Genomic DNA, 13,241 nt, shown 5'->3' with positions numbered 1-13,241 from the left:
CTGGCTTTACCACACAAAACACACATAGGATCCACCTCAATTCCCCAAAAAAGGGGTTTGCATTAGGTGGTGAGACCACCTCTCAACACCACCCAAGTGATGAAACTGTGCCTGGGGATGTTATGAGAAAACCAAACCATACTATGCCAAGTAACCACCATTTTACTCTGCCTTAAGGCCTCATAGGTGCTTTTGATAGTGAAGATACCCTTTTCATTGGCTTTCCAGACTCTCCTGTCCTCATAATCCTCCTCAATAGGAATTTCATGCAATCTAGAAGCTATAAGACCCAACTGGTGGGGACTACTACTAAAAACGGGTTAAAACAAGAGAAAGAGAGAGCCGGGTGGTGAGATTTTGTTAGGGTTTTTTCCGACAGCCTCCTTTCTTGTTTTCTGGGTTTTTGCGGTGGTGTCTCGCTTATTGTTGGAGGCGGCGGTGGCTTTTTGTGACATCCCATGTTTTTAAAGTTAGCTGAGGGATTATTTGACATTTGGGTCAAATCAAAAGAGGGGCTAAATCAGCAAAGAGTGCAATTTGGGGGGTATTTTGCAATACGGCCAAATGCAGGGACTTAATTGAAACTTCGGCTATTTGGGGAAAACTCAGAACCGACTTCTCTTGCATTCTTTCTCTGTTCGATTTTCATGAGAGGGTTAGGGTTTGAGTGGAAAAAAGTCGAAAACCAAGTGATTTGGGTTGATTTTCAAGGAGGATATCTTGTTTTTGTTGAATTAAAGTGTTGGGAAGTGATTGGAGCTAGTCTTTATGGATAATTTGGTAAGTAAATTCCCTTTCTCTCTCTAGACCGAATTTCTTTTGAATTTGGTTGATGAAATCTTGTTTCTACTTCGAATTTATATTAGTTTGCGATGAAATCATGAACAAGTAGAGTAAGAACAACTAAATCAAGTGAGAAATTATGGTTTTGATGATTTTATTGGCTTGTTCTTAAATTCTAGGGTTTGGGGTTTATGGAATTTTGGGTTTTCATGATTCATATAGTTCTAGGGTTTATATGGTTGGGAATAAAGTAATTTTGGTATATAAGTAACTTTAGAGAAATTATTTGATATAATTTATCGATCGATCGACGATTCGACTGACTGAAATTCAGTCTACTGTTGTCAGATAATCTGGGCCTTGTGCAGTACTTGGATGTGTTTTCCCGAAACACGAAAGTCGTAGATTAGGATGTTAGCTTTCCGAAATGGTATGATACAAGTCGTTCCGATATCGGACGAGAGAGTTACCACTGTTTTACCAAACAGCGCGATATTCAGCAAATATGAAATCTGCTTACTGTTTTACTGTTTTATCTGGTCATCAAGATAACGAATGTTGTTTGAGTCTTCTTGAATATTGTAGTTCATCTTGTGAAGATTCCAGAAAGGTATGGTACAAGTGATTTCGATCTCGGACGAGAGAGTTATGACTGTTTTACTGAACAGTGTGCTGTTAGGAAAATTCTGTTTTGGTTGTTGTTCGTATTTGGCAAGTTTCGGAGATGACTCACTTGGGTTTCTGGTGAGGACATCTAATAACTAAATGTTAAGGATATAAGTAAGTTTCATAGAGTGTGGGATCGACCTTAATGGGACATGGTTGTAAAGTTAGAAGATCAGTCGAATTTCGGATTAACATGAAGTATTCCAAATTACGGGTTTCTTTTGTGTTCTTGTTTAAGTTTTATTGTTTTCCTTTTTTATACTCTTTAAGTTATACCAAGGTTCTTACTGAAGAACCTAATGTATATTTGTTTCGTTTATGGTTTGGTAGAGGGGGAGCCGGAGCATTTCGTGAACGATTTGGCTACGGTTGCAGCGAAGGAGGACGGAGTCCTGAATCGCTAGGTAGGGGGTTCTGAATCCTTTATCCAACATGGTTTTATAGACAATGAATATGCTAGATTCTATAGTTATATATGCGCCATTATAACTAGAGTTTAGGTAGCATGAAACTCGATTTATGTGAGGAACTGAAATATGCTTGAAATGTTTTGATGCGATATGAGAAATGTTTTCGAACTGATTTTACGATGATTGTGAACTACTGGGGATTTTCTTGTATGTACCCGACTGCGGATTTTGTCAACCTACGGGCATGTAGCCATTGAGGGTAGGATGACATGTGGACACGGGTGTGATCCGTGTGAGACCGATGAGGTGGCCGACACTAGTCATGAGACCTGTGGGAGTAGAGTGCTTCACTTGCTGGCCATTGGTGCTCGTGCCTCCAGCTCGAGGCTCAGGGCCGTACACCCTGACCGCTCGCCTGGGAGGTGACATTGATTGGAATTCCTCTGCTTTGTGGCGATATGACTCTTGGTTGTTCCACTTCCGTGTTTGATAAGATAATGAATCGAATATGAATATTGGTTTTGATAAATGAATGAAACTGATTTTAAAAGATCGCATTAGATGCATGACAGGGTACCGAAGAGAATGAGGTTCAGGTCCTTCCATGGTAATTGGGGGACGGCTCTCTTATTCGAACTCGGTGATCAGAAAAACGTATTTAGATACTTAAGGTATATATGTATCATGAGGTAAACTCTTCAATGATTGCGGAGTCCCTTAGTGGGAGAGAGGCTTACCTGCTAGGGGTAAGTTTCTTTCTCGAGGAGACGTAGTGCATTAGCTAGTGCCATAAATGGGCTGGTACTATCTAACGCACTCTAGGTTCTCCTGAGGAACTCTCCTCTTATTGGGAGCGCACCATGGGTGGGCAGCTAATCACTGCTATTGCTTGATAGATTAAGGAAAATGGTTTTGTATATAGTATATATGGTAACTAGTTTGATAACTCGTTTTGTCACGATGTTTACAACTTATTAAATGAACTTTTGAAAACGTGATGGGTTTTGGATTGGTCTTCTACCAGAATATTCGTGTCGGTGAGTATTCTGACCCCCTACCAGTTGTCAGTGTGCAGGTTCTTGATTGTAGCCTCGAGGCGGAGTGTGTATTCCAGCCGGTGATCTTGTCTGACGAGGCTAGTGGAGTTTTGTCGTTTTATATGGTTTTTCGTTATTTTCAAGTTATGTATTTATTGCAGAAACCAAACTCTAATATGTATATACGTAAAACTTAGAGTTGTATATAAGTTGTATCGGCGTTTTATGAGGCGTTTGTACGTTTGTGGTTCGGGTTTCGACCCGAAACTGAGTTGAGTTTGTTTAGCTTCCGCTTAATAGTTTATTCTTGTTTATGCGAATGTATGGTTTGCATGACAGGTTTTGCAGGTGCGACCGGTTCGATTTACAGAGGAGACTCTGCCGGATTTAAGTCTCGTCTGTGAATTGCCGGGGCGGTCGTGTCTATTTTGGGACACGGGGCGTCACACTTTTGTTGTTCTGGCCGTTGGTCTTGTTGGTTGTTGCTGCCTATGCAACCGCCATCAGAGACGAAGGTCCTTCTCCTCTCCCCTGGTAAGGATTCGCCTCCTCTTGTTAGTGAAGATGATTCCTTGAAACATGGGATTGGTGAGAAGGAAATGGCTTCCTCTCATAGTTTGGGTAATCGGTTGAGAGGTCCTGCTAGGGTTCTAGTTGGGTCTAATCCAGCTTCTGTGAATGCTGATGGATTTAAGGTTGGGTGTCGGCCCTCTGAGCTGAGCTGAGCTGAGCTACCATTTAAACCAGAAGGCACCTTTGGAAACTGGAAGTGAAGGTGGAGTATCAGGTAAGAAGGTTTTGGATGATGATGAAGTTATGGAGGGTCTGACTAAAGAGGGGTTTACTGAGCTGTCTGGGGCTGGGGGGTTCCTCTAAGGTTAATGGTGGTCCTAATTGGGCTGCTCTGTTTGCAAGAAGGGAGGTTCCAGGTAGGAAACCTCTGCACTCGACTCCACCTGTGGATGTTAATGGTCGATTGGTAGTACGTTTTCCTAGTAACTCTAAATCCTACCAGAAACATTTGAGAGATTGTAAGAATCTCATTGTTGGTAGCTTTGTGGGAGGTAAGGTTGCTTTTGGTTTTGCCACCAGCACTTTATTGAAGATCTGGAAGCCTAAAGGTAATGTTCATTTCACATTGTTCAAAGATTTTATCTACATTATTAATGCTAGTTTGGAGGAGGATAGGGAGCTAATTCTTGGGCATGAGCTTATTCATATTGCTAGTAAGCTTTTCCTTGCTAGGCCATGGCATCCACATTTTGAGAGAGATGTTAATAAGTTGGAAACTGTTCCTATATGGGTTGTGTTGAAGGATATACCTTTTAGATTCTGGTATGATGAAGGTATTGCCATCATAGCCAGCTTTATTGGTAAGCCACTCTTTGTAGATGGACCTACTGCTACCAAAAGAAGAATGTCATATGCTAGGATTTGCATTGAGATTGAAGTGGGAAAAGTGCTTCCTGATGTGATTCCAGTTGTTGAAGATGATGGAGAGGAGGTGTGTGTTCAGGTTGAGTATGCTTGGAGGCCTCAATACTGCTCTAAGTGTAAGATCTTGGGACATGTTGATGCTAGATGTAATGGTGGAGTTCCTGTTAAACAAGTTTGGGTACCTAAGCAGAAGAAGGTTGATAGTAACAGTAAGGATAAAGCTAGTGTTGCTCCTAGCAAGGTACCAGTTGCTGCTGCCATTCCTAATGTTGAGACTTTGAGAATGGGGGATCCTATGGTAGAAGAGGAAGGTTGGACTGAGGTTAGGAGGAAAGGTTCTCTTAAAAGGAAAGGCCAAGAGAGGGAACCTAAACCTACTGATAGTACAGTGAAGATGGGCTCTAAGGGAGACTATAGGTTGGGAGTTGGCCACAGTTCTAGTCAAGGAGCTACTGAGTCTGATGCTAGGGATGTGGGTGGTTCTTGTTCAATTGGTTGGGTCCAGAAGCAGGGTTCTGTTCAGGACAACCCAGGGACACTTGTTGCTTATGGGTCATTACCTGTTGTTGTCATTGTTAAAGCTTTTGAGGCTAAGATACAAGAAGATAGGAGAGCTCTAAAGTTTAAGAGAGTCTCCTACTCTGATCCTAATGTGTAGTGTGGGTTGTTGGAATATAAGGGGTCTGAACTCTCCCCTTAAAACAACTGAGGTCAGTAGGTTTGTTAGAGCTAATAATCTTGGAGTGTGTGGTGTTATTGAAACTCAAGTGAATGTGACTAATAAGGACATGGTTAGAAGGAGGTTTTTGCGTACCTGGAGCTGGATCCATAACTATGCTAGTAATGCTGCTGGTAGGATATGGCTTCTTTGGGATCCTGGGCAGGTCCAAATTAGAGTTATAGTTGAGTCAGCTCAAATGATATCAGCTATGGCTACAATGAGGGATGGCAGGAGTTTTTTGCTGTGTGTGGTTTATGCCAGCTACAATGGTGTTCATAGGAGAGATTTGTGGCATGAGATCAAGGGTTTGGCTAGTGCTAATTTGTGTCCTTGGTTGGTTTTAGGGGACTTTAATTGTTTGAGAGAGAAGGTGGCCAGGCAGCAAAATGTTTTTGAGTTTAAAGAGTGTCTAGATGAGTCCAAGCTGTTTGATTGCCCATCTCTGGTTGTCATTTTACTTGGACTAATAAACAAGAGGGTGAGGGAGTTAATGCTAAGAAATTGGATAGAGCTCTTATTAACATTGAATGGTTGGATTTATGTGCCAATTCTAGAGCTGAGTTTCTGCATATGGGGGTTTCTGACCACTCCCCATGTGTTGTATCTCCTTCAAAGTCTGTGGGTGCTGGGCCTAGGCCATTCAAGTTCTTCAACTGTTGGACTGAGGAAGAGGGATTCTTTAAAATTGTGGAAGCTGCTTAGCAGCTGCAGGTTATGGGTAACCCTATGTTCAGGCTGGTCTCTAAGCTGAAGAAGGTGAAAGCTATGTTGCTTGTTTGGAAGAAGGAGAAGTTCTCTCAATTTCCTTCTCAAGTTCAGGCTGCCAGGAAGGTGATGGAGGAGGTTCAGGCTGAGTTTTATAGGCAACCTTTCTGTCTCTCTACCAAAGCAACGGAAAAGGCTACTGTTGCTGATTTTGCTTTCAAAGCCAGAATGGAGGAGTCTATGCTCAAGCAAAAATCTAGAGTTCAATATGTAGACTTGGGTGATAGTAATACCAAGTTTTTTCATAACTCTTTAAAGGAAAGAAGGTCTAGAAATTATATTCCTTTTCTCTATAATAATGAGGGTGTTAAGCTTGTGCAGGTGGCTGGTATTGCAGCTGAATGTGTTGGATTCTATGAGCAAATGTTTGGTTGTTCTTCCTGTGGTGATGAAGGTCTTGCATCGCTTGATTGTGTTTCTCTGGAGGGCAAGGTGACTGCTGATCAAGCCATGGACATGACTTATGCACCCGAAAAGTTGCACACCCAAGCGGAGGTATCAAGTAGTAACCGGTAAAACCGGAGTCGATCCAAGGATAAGTTGGTAGTTTGGATAACGAAGGGTCTTATCCCCCGGTCTATGTATCAAATGCTAACTTAGATTAAATAGGAAAGGAAACAAAGATAAATGGGGGTTTTAGATTGAATAAGTAATAAGAGAAGAAATAAACTAATTAAACGATAAAAGTAAACGGGCGAGAGAGATTCGAGAGAAGAGTCGGAGAAACAAGAGTCGGGAGACGGTAAGACTCGATTCGGGCAACAAATAAGTGAGAGAGGTGTCGAAGTCCGGGAATCCATAATGATAAACCTACGACAATGTGTAGTCCGATTTGATGTGTCGAGGTACAATCGATATTCGACTCCTAAAGTAGATGTCTCTAAGTACTATGTATATCCGGAGATCATACTTAGTCAAACAAACGTCTAAATCGGTTAATCCTGAGTCATCGAAAGTGTCGTCTAGTCGCCTAACTATGTGAAGTGCATGACAAGACACATGAAATTATGACTTAGACTACGATCGATATCGAATACTTCGTTTCGTCTATTAACTATGCAAAGTGTTTGACAAGACACATGAAAATACGATCGAAACGATAATCGAAATAAATGAACATCAATTTGTAATCAAAACATCAAATCATATTAAACATAATCACGAATTCATCACATTTCATCTCATATAATCGACACACTAAAGTTAGCTAACATGGTGATTGAATAAGAAATGGAAAGAAAATGATGAGAGAATCCCCCTTTTTCGATGTGGTTCGAGGCTAAGATCGTCGGAAAATATGAGTCTTTACAGTTCAGCCGATCTCCCCTTAGCAAATTATGGGTTCCCCATAGCGACCACCATCATCTTCTCCATTTATCACAAACCTCCATTAAAGCTAAACCTAGCTTTCTCTCTCTAGAAATTTCTTGTCCAAAATCAAATCAAACTACATGGGAAGCAAGCCAAAGACATGAGAAGTGAAAGCCCCATGGTTTCGGATCAAGAAGGTTGCCGGAACACCATGAAAATTCCGGCCAAAGAGTTGATGAAATCCGGCCAAAATCATGGAGTTCCCGGCCAAAATAGCTAGATCCGGGCCAAAGGGAAGCTTTCCCGAGCCGTACGCTGCTGTTCCGAGCAAGTGGAGGCCGTCCGAGCTGCAGGCCGCGTCCCGAGCTTGCATCCCTTGCTGCTGGTCGCGTCCATGAAAGTGGCATCCCGAGCTGGTGAGCAACCGGAGCAGCTGCTGTGTGTTTGCTCCCGTTCCGGCCTGCTGCTCCAGCCCGAGCATGCTGCTGCCAGCTTCCCGAGCAGCTGCTGCTCTTGCTTTTTCCCGAGCAGCCCGAGCTGCTGCCGGCCAAGCTTGGCCGGCCTTGCTTGGCCGGCACTCCTCCTTCTCCTTCCTCTCTTTTTTTTCTCTCTCAAGCTCTTCTTAACTCTCTAAGCCCTTGAACTTCCAAACTTGAAACCCTAGATCTCCTTTCTCTCCCCCCTTCTTGGTTGTTGAATGATGATAAAAGAAGATGAATAGTGTATTTGACTCAAACCCTAGACTTAGTCAACCTTGACTTTGACTCAAACTTGAGTCCATTGGGTGCCTCCAAAATCTCTTCCTTCTTTCATCTTCTTTGGGCTTGGGTTTTAGACTTGGGTTTTAATCTTCACTTGGAAATCAAGAGGGTGTCTTCTAGAATTATAACCAAAGGAGGGTGCCTTCATAGCATCTTTGTTTTAAGACCGAACCTCGACTTCTTTCTTTCACAACTTCCCCGTCCGAACTCGGAATTGACTTCCGTTTTCACCGTTGGACTCGTCTTTGACTCCTCTTCTCATTTGATTTGTTTGAAGTCTTTTTCTCTCGTTTTGGGTACATGAAATGATAGTGATAATTCGCTCCCTTTATTCCGAATTAAGTTCTTTATTCCAAATATGGTACCTAAACAAGAAAAACACATAAAATGTTATTGATAACACTCGAAAAGGACTAATTAGTCTATGTTAGGCTCCTTAAATGTGACATTTTCGTGTCACATCAATGACTTTATCCACCATTCTTCCAGACAAAGCTCCTGGTCCGGATGGGTTTTCTTCTCATTTCTTCCTAATTATACAACCTAAAGAGAGAGGCAATTCAGAGACAGAATTGTGAGTGTCTAAAAGAGTTTCAGAATATACATCTCAGAGAGAGAGAGAGAAAAGGAGTTTTCTCAAGTATCTAGTCAAGAAGAAGGAGTTCTTCATCTCAACCTTCAAGAAGGTCCTAGCTGACTGAAAGGAGGGAGTTCAAGTCATTACTCGGTGTCTCAAGAAGAGGAGCTACACTTGGAGCTCTTATCTTCCGAATACTGGTCGGGATTTAGTTCGTGAGAAAGCGATTAAGAGGTAATCATCTTTCCATTCTAGTTCATTGGTATGTTCATGTATAGATCCTGGAAACTAGTGTTAAACATATAGATGTTTGAGATTCCGCTACCAACACTAGACAATTAGGTGTATGAGATACCCTAGTATAATCCCCTTCATAAATCGGCTTTTGGAGAGAGATAATAAGATTCCAACGATCGATGGTTCTTCGATTCTTCTCCGTATCTTCAAACCGTTTGGTAACGGTATTCAACTTGATCCTCACTTCATCACAAATAGTGTGTATAATCAACCCCGGTGACATGACATTACTTCTAAATACCCTATTATTCCGCTCCTTCCAAATATGATAAACATAGGCATTTAGAAGCAAACGGCCCACTCGGGCAGCGATAGAAAGCCCACCAAAGTGATTGATACACCACTATAGCTCCCTTTCCCAATCTGCAGCACATACTCTCTGGAATCCCATCTTGAGTAATAACGATTCCCATATAATCTTTGTGACTGAACACCCAAAGAATAGGTGAAAAACCGTTTCTTCATCTCCCCCACAGTATACACAAGTAGTGTCTATAGCCATACCCCAACTAGCCAGAAGCGATCTGGTTTTGAGGCGTTGTCGGAAGGCAAGCCACGTGATGAAGCAATGTTTCGGTATACCACCCGGTGACCATACTAATGAAGTCTAGCTCAATCGAGTTCCTCTAGGTCGAATAGCTTCATACGTCTCTTTAAGAGTAAACTCTCCATTCTTGCTAGGCGTCCAGATCACCTCATCTCTTAGTGTACTATCTACCCCCACCTCTCTAGCCTCGACCTCAATAGTCCCTAACATAGCTGCCACATGCGTAGGGAAAGCCCAGCCTGACTGCCCGATAAACTGAGAAACCCGGGCATCTAAATGAAGATGAGAATCATATCTATGTATCTCCTCAAAAGCATCAAATAGAAGACCACGAGGATGCCATAAATCAGTCCAGAATTTGGTATCATGACCATCCCCCAAAGAAGTGCAAATGAGTCGATGAGTTGTCGGTCTGCTGGCTGGAATCCGACGCCAACACCAAGAACTTCTACTCGAAGCCGATAAAGTCCAGAGGTGTTGATCTTTGATGAGATTATGTCTCACCCAATCAGCCCACAAAGTCGTCTTACCACTAACCAGATCCCATATATGGCGAAGGTTAGACGCCTCAAACAACACCTAGACATTACGAAGTCCGAGGCCCCCTTGACAAGTTGGGAAACAAAGGCTTTCCCAGCCAATAGGAGCTCTCTTACATCCCATATCAGCACCTGACCAGAGGAACTTACTAAAGATGGAGCTGATGTCGTTCATAACCCTTTTGGAAATAACAAACACCGCTGCCCAATATAGTAACATGCTGTTCAAAGCCACCTTAATGAGAAGAACACGCCCCACAAACGATAAAAAGCGACTCTTCCAAGATTGGATTCGTCTCTTGATTTTATCGATTAGCGGGACGCAATGACTATAGGTAAGACGAGACGATATAAGAGGTAATCCCAGGTATCGAATAGGCAGAGAACCAATATCGAATTCCAGGATGGTGGCGATATCACTCTGACCTTGAGCCGAAAGACCAGCAAAGAAGATGGTACTCTTGAGCACGTTGGCCTGCAACCCCGTCGCCCGATGAAAACCAGTTAGCACACCTTTTAGAGATTGAGCCGAACCCATGTCTCCTCGAAAGTAGACCATGAGGTCATCGGCAAAACAAAGATGAGTAACCTTCGGGACTAGACACTGGAGGTGTAGCAGAAACCGACCTGCTCTTTCCTCTCAATCAATGAGGATCGCGAAAACCTCCATCATTAAAACAAACAAATATGGGGATATCGGACAGCCTTGCCGTAAACCCGGTTTCCCATCAAAGTAACCATGGGCTTCACCGTTGACCAGAATAGAGAACTTGGACGTAGTAACACAAACCCGTATCCGTTCTATAAATATGCTTGGAAAATGGAACTTACCAAGGACCAAGAATAGTGAAGACCAACGGACTGTGTCATACGCCTTCTTAAGGTCAATCTTAACCATACACCGAGTTGGACCAGTAGGTCGATGGTATTGTCTTGGATAGTACGTCCAGAGATAAAAGCTGACTGGTTTGGACTAATCATCGAATAAATAACTCCCTTCTGCCGTATAGTAAGAATCTTGGTAATGCATTTATACAACACATTACATCAAGATATCGGTCTGAAATCTGACACTGAAGAAGCATTATCTATTTTAGGAATAAAAGTCACAAAAGTAGAGTTTACCTCTTTGAGAAGTTTTCCTGAGCTGAAGAACCTCTGGATAGCTTCCACAAAATCATCTCCCACGATGTCCCAACACGCCTTAAAAAAATGGGAAGAGAACCCATCCGGCCCCGGCGATCGATCAGAACCAATAGTTTGCAAAGCAGCATATATTTCATCTATGGTCACCTTCATAATGAGAAGAGCCCCTTCAGCTTCCGTCAGCGGGCGTGAGAACTCCACATTAGACATGTGATCTAATGCTTCATTATCCTCATCCTCTCGACCGAATAAGTCCCGATAGAAACCCACACACATATTAGCTATTTCCACTCGATCCTCATCCACCGAACCATCCTCTCTGGTGAGTCGAGTGATAGCGTTCCGAGACTTCCGCTCTTTAATAGAGTTGGGGAAATAAGCTGTATTGCTGTCATAGAGAGTGAGCCAGTCAACTTTAGCACGTTGTCGGAGCATTGCTGTTTCAGCCCTACAACGTTACTATAGTTTTCATTAGCTACTCTTTCTTGCCTCCGTAAAACTGGATTTGCTGGACCTCCCTGCAATCGAACCTACACTGAATGTAAAAAATTCCGGTTAATGGTTACCTGGTTCGTCACCCTACTGAACCGATCTTTCTTCCATTCATTTAATCGAGCCTTCAAAGCTTTGAGTTTTGTCACCATGCGAAACATCGGATTACCCCGTACTGACACCTTCCATACATCAGCAACAAGAGCTCGAAACGTGGGATCCTCCGTCCAAGCGTTGAAGAACCGAAACGCAGTACGCCGGTGTATGTTGGGTGCAGCAAGCGGAATAATAATAGGAGAGTGATCTGAATCCCCAGGCGGTGGAAAATCTGCTTTAGCTAGAGGAAAGCAGTTCAACCAACCACTATTAATAAGAGCTCGATCAATCTTGGAACTGACATTAGCAACTCCCATCTGCCTGTTAGACCGTGTATAGAAACAACCTGTAAACGGGCAATCAAACAGTCCCAAATTGGTAACACAGTCAAACATCTCATTGGAGCCTTGAGATGGTGAGCTATTACCGCCTCTCTTCTCATTGGCGAGCATAGTGGTGTTAAAGTCACCTAGCACTAGCCACGGAGCCTCAGAACCCATCATAAGAAACTCAAGGTCCCTCCAAAGCTCCAGGCGATGAACAGTACTATTACTTCCATACACCACTGCCATAAGAAAACTCGAACCATCTAGAAACCGAACACCACCTGCAATAACTTGCCCTCCAACATGGGACACGGTGAAATCAACCCTACTCGGATCCCATCAAATCTGAATCCTTCCACCCGGAACAGCCACATAATTATCAATAAAAGTCCAGCTAGAGTTAAGACTTCGCTGAATGCGAATCTTATTACGCTCCTAGACATGAGTTTCTAGAAGTCCACACAAACCAATTCTGTTCAATCTCACCAAATCTCTCACACTTTTCGTACGGAGAGCGTCATTAAGACCTCTCACGTTCCAGCATGCTATATTAATCATTTAACTATCGGGGTAATGTTTCGACCCCCTCAGAAGTCTCCGAATTACTCTCCATTCTCAAAATTTCCGATGGTGTTGTCCGTGAACTAAGCATTAATTGGTTTCCTTCCTCATGATAATTATGGTCCTTACCTGATGCCTCCTCTTCTAGCATTCGGTCGGGACCCTCAGAGGCCACCTAATCAAAATTAGTTAAAACCGCGAAAGGGTTATCTGAATTGAGTTCGCTCGAATGTGGTGGAGGGTTCCTTTGCGCCTGTTTTCCTATGAGTAAAGGGGTTCTTTTTGCTATCTTCCGACTTGACTGGTCACGTACGTATTGTTGCCCATTCCAACATTGAAATGATTACCTTTAGAAGCCACCACCGACCATCTTTCTCCCGCTTCACCTTCACTCTCTGAGTTTCTGGATAGGGTGTCTCGATTGGTTACTACTGCAGGTCTCTTTTTGCTGCCTTGTTGTCGGTTACTTCCTGGTCCTCTACCAGCTTGCTGCACTGGGTACTTGCCTTTTACATTCCTGTGTTGCTGGTTTGTAATATTGCCTTGATGCTCTCGGTTGCTCGTGTGTTTCATTTCTCCTCTTCGATCCACATTGGCCTGATTAGGAACTTGATTAACATGCTTAACACTCATTGGTTTTTGCTGCTGTGTGGGACACCCCTCTTGGTTATGCCCGAAAACTTGACAACTTTCACATCTGTCCGGTTTCCATGTGTATTCTACCTGCACCTTTACCATGTCTCCATCTAAACCATCTCTAACCCGAAGT

At 43.0% G+C, this 13,241-nt stretch overlaps 1 protein-coding gene across 1 annotated transcript; it reads left to right on the top strand.

Moving 5' to 3' along the window:
- The first annotated feature begins 623 nt into the window (after positions 1 to 623).
- LOC147557243 (uncharacterized) lies at positions 624 to 6,488 on the top strand. Its single transcript, XM_086658204.1, has 3 exons — positions 624 to 780; positions 1,780 to 1,853; positions 2,921 to 6,488. The coding sequence occupies exon 3, from the start codon at positions 4,314 to 4,316 to the stop codon at positions 4,989 to 4,991; it is 678 nt and encodes a 225-aa protein (XP_086514330.1). The 5' UTR covers positions 624 to 780; positions 1,780 to 1,853; positions 2,921 to 4,313; the 3' UTR covers positions 4,992 to 6,488.
- Positions 6,489 to 13,241: the final 6,753 nt, after the last annotated feature.

The sequence above is a fragment of the Eschscholzia californica genome, unplaced genomic scaffold, assembly GCF_041429995.1.
Source record: "Eschscholzia californica isolate CP2 unplaced genomic scaffold, dmEscCali1.0.p SCAF_2, whole genome shotgun sequence".
NCBI classification, from domain to species: domain Eukaryota; kingdom Viridiplantae; phylum Streptophyta; class Magnoliopsida; order Ranunculales; family Papaveraceae; genus Eschscholzia; species Eschscholzia californica.
The sequence above is the reverse complement of the archived record's forward strand: the minus strand, read 5'-3'. Positions and strand labels throughout refer to the sequence as shown.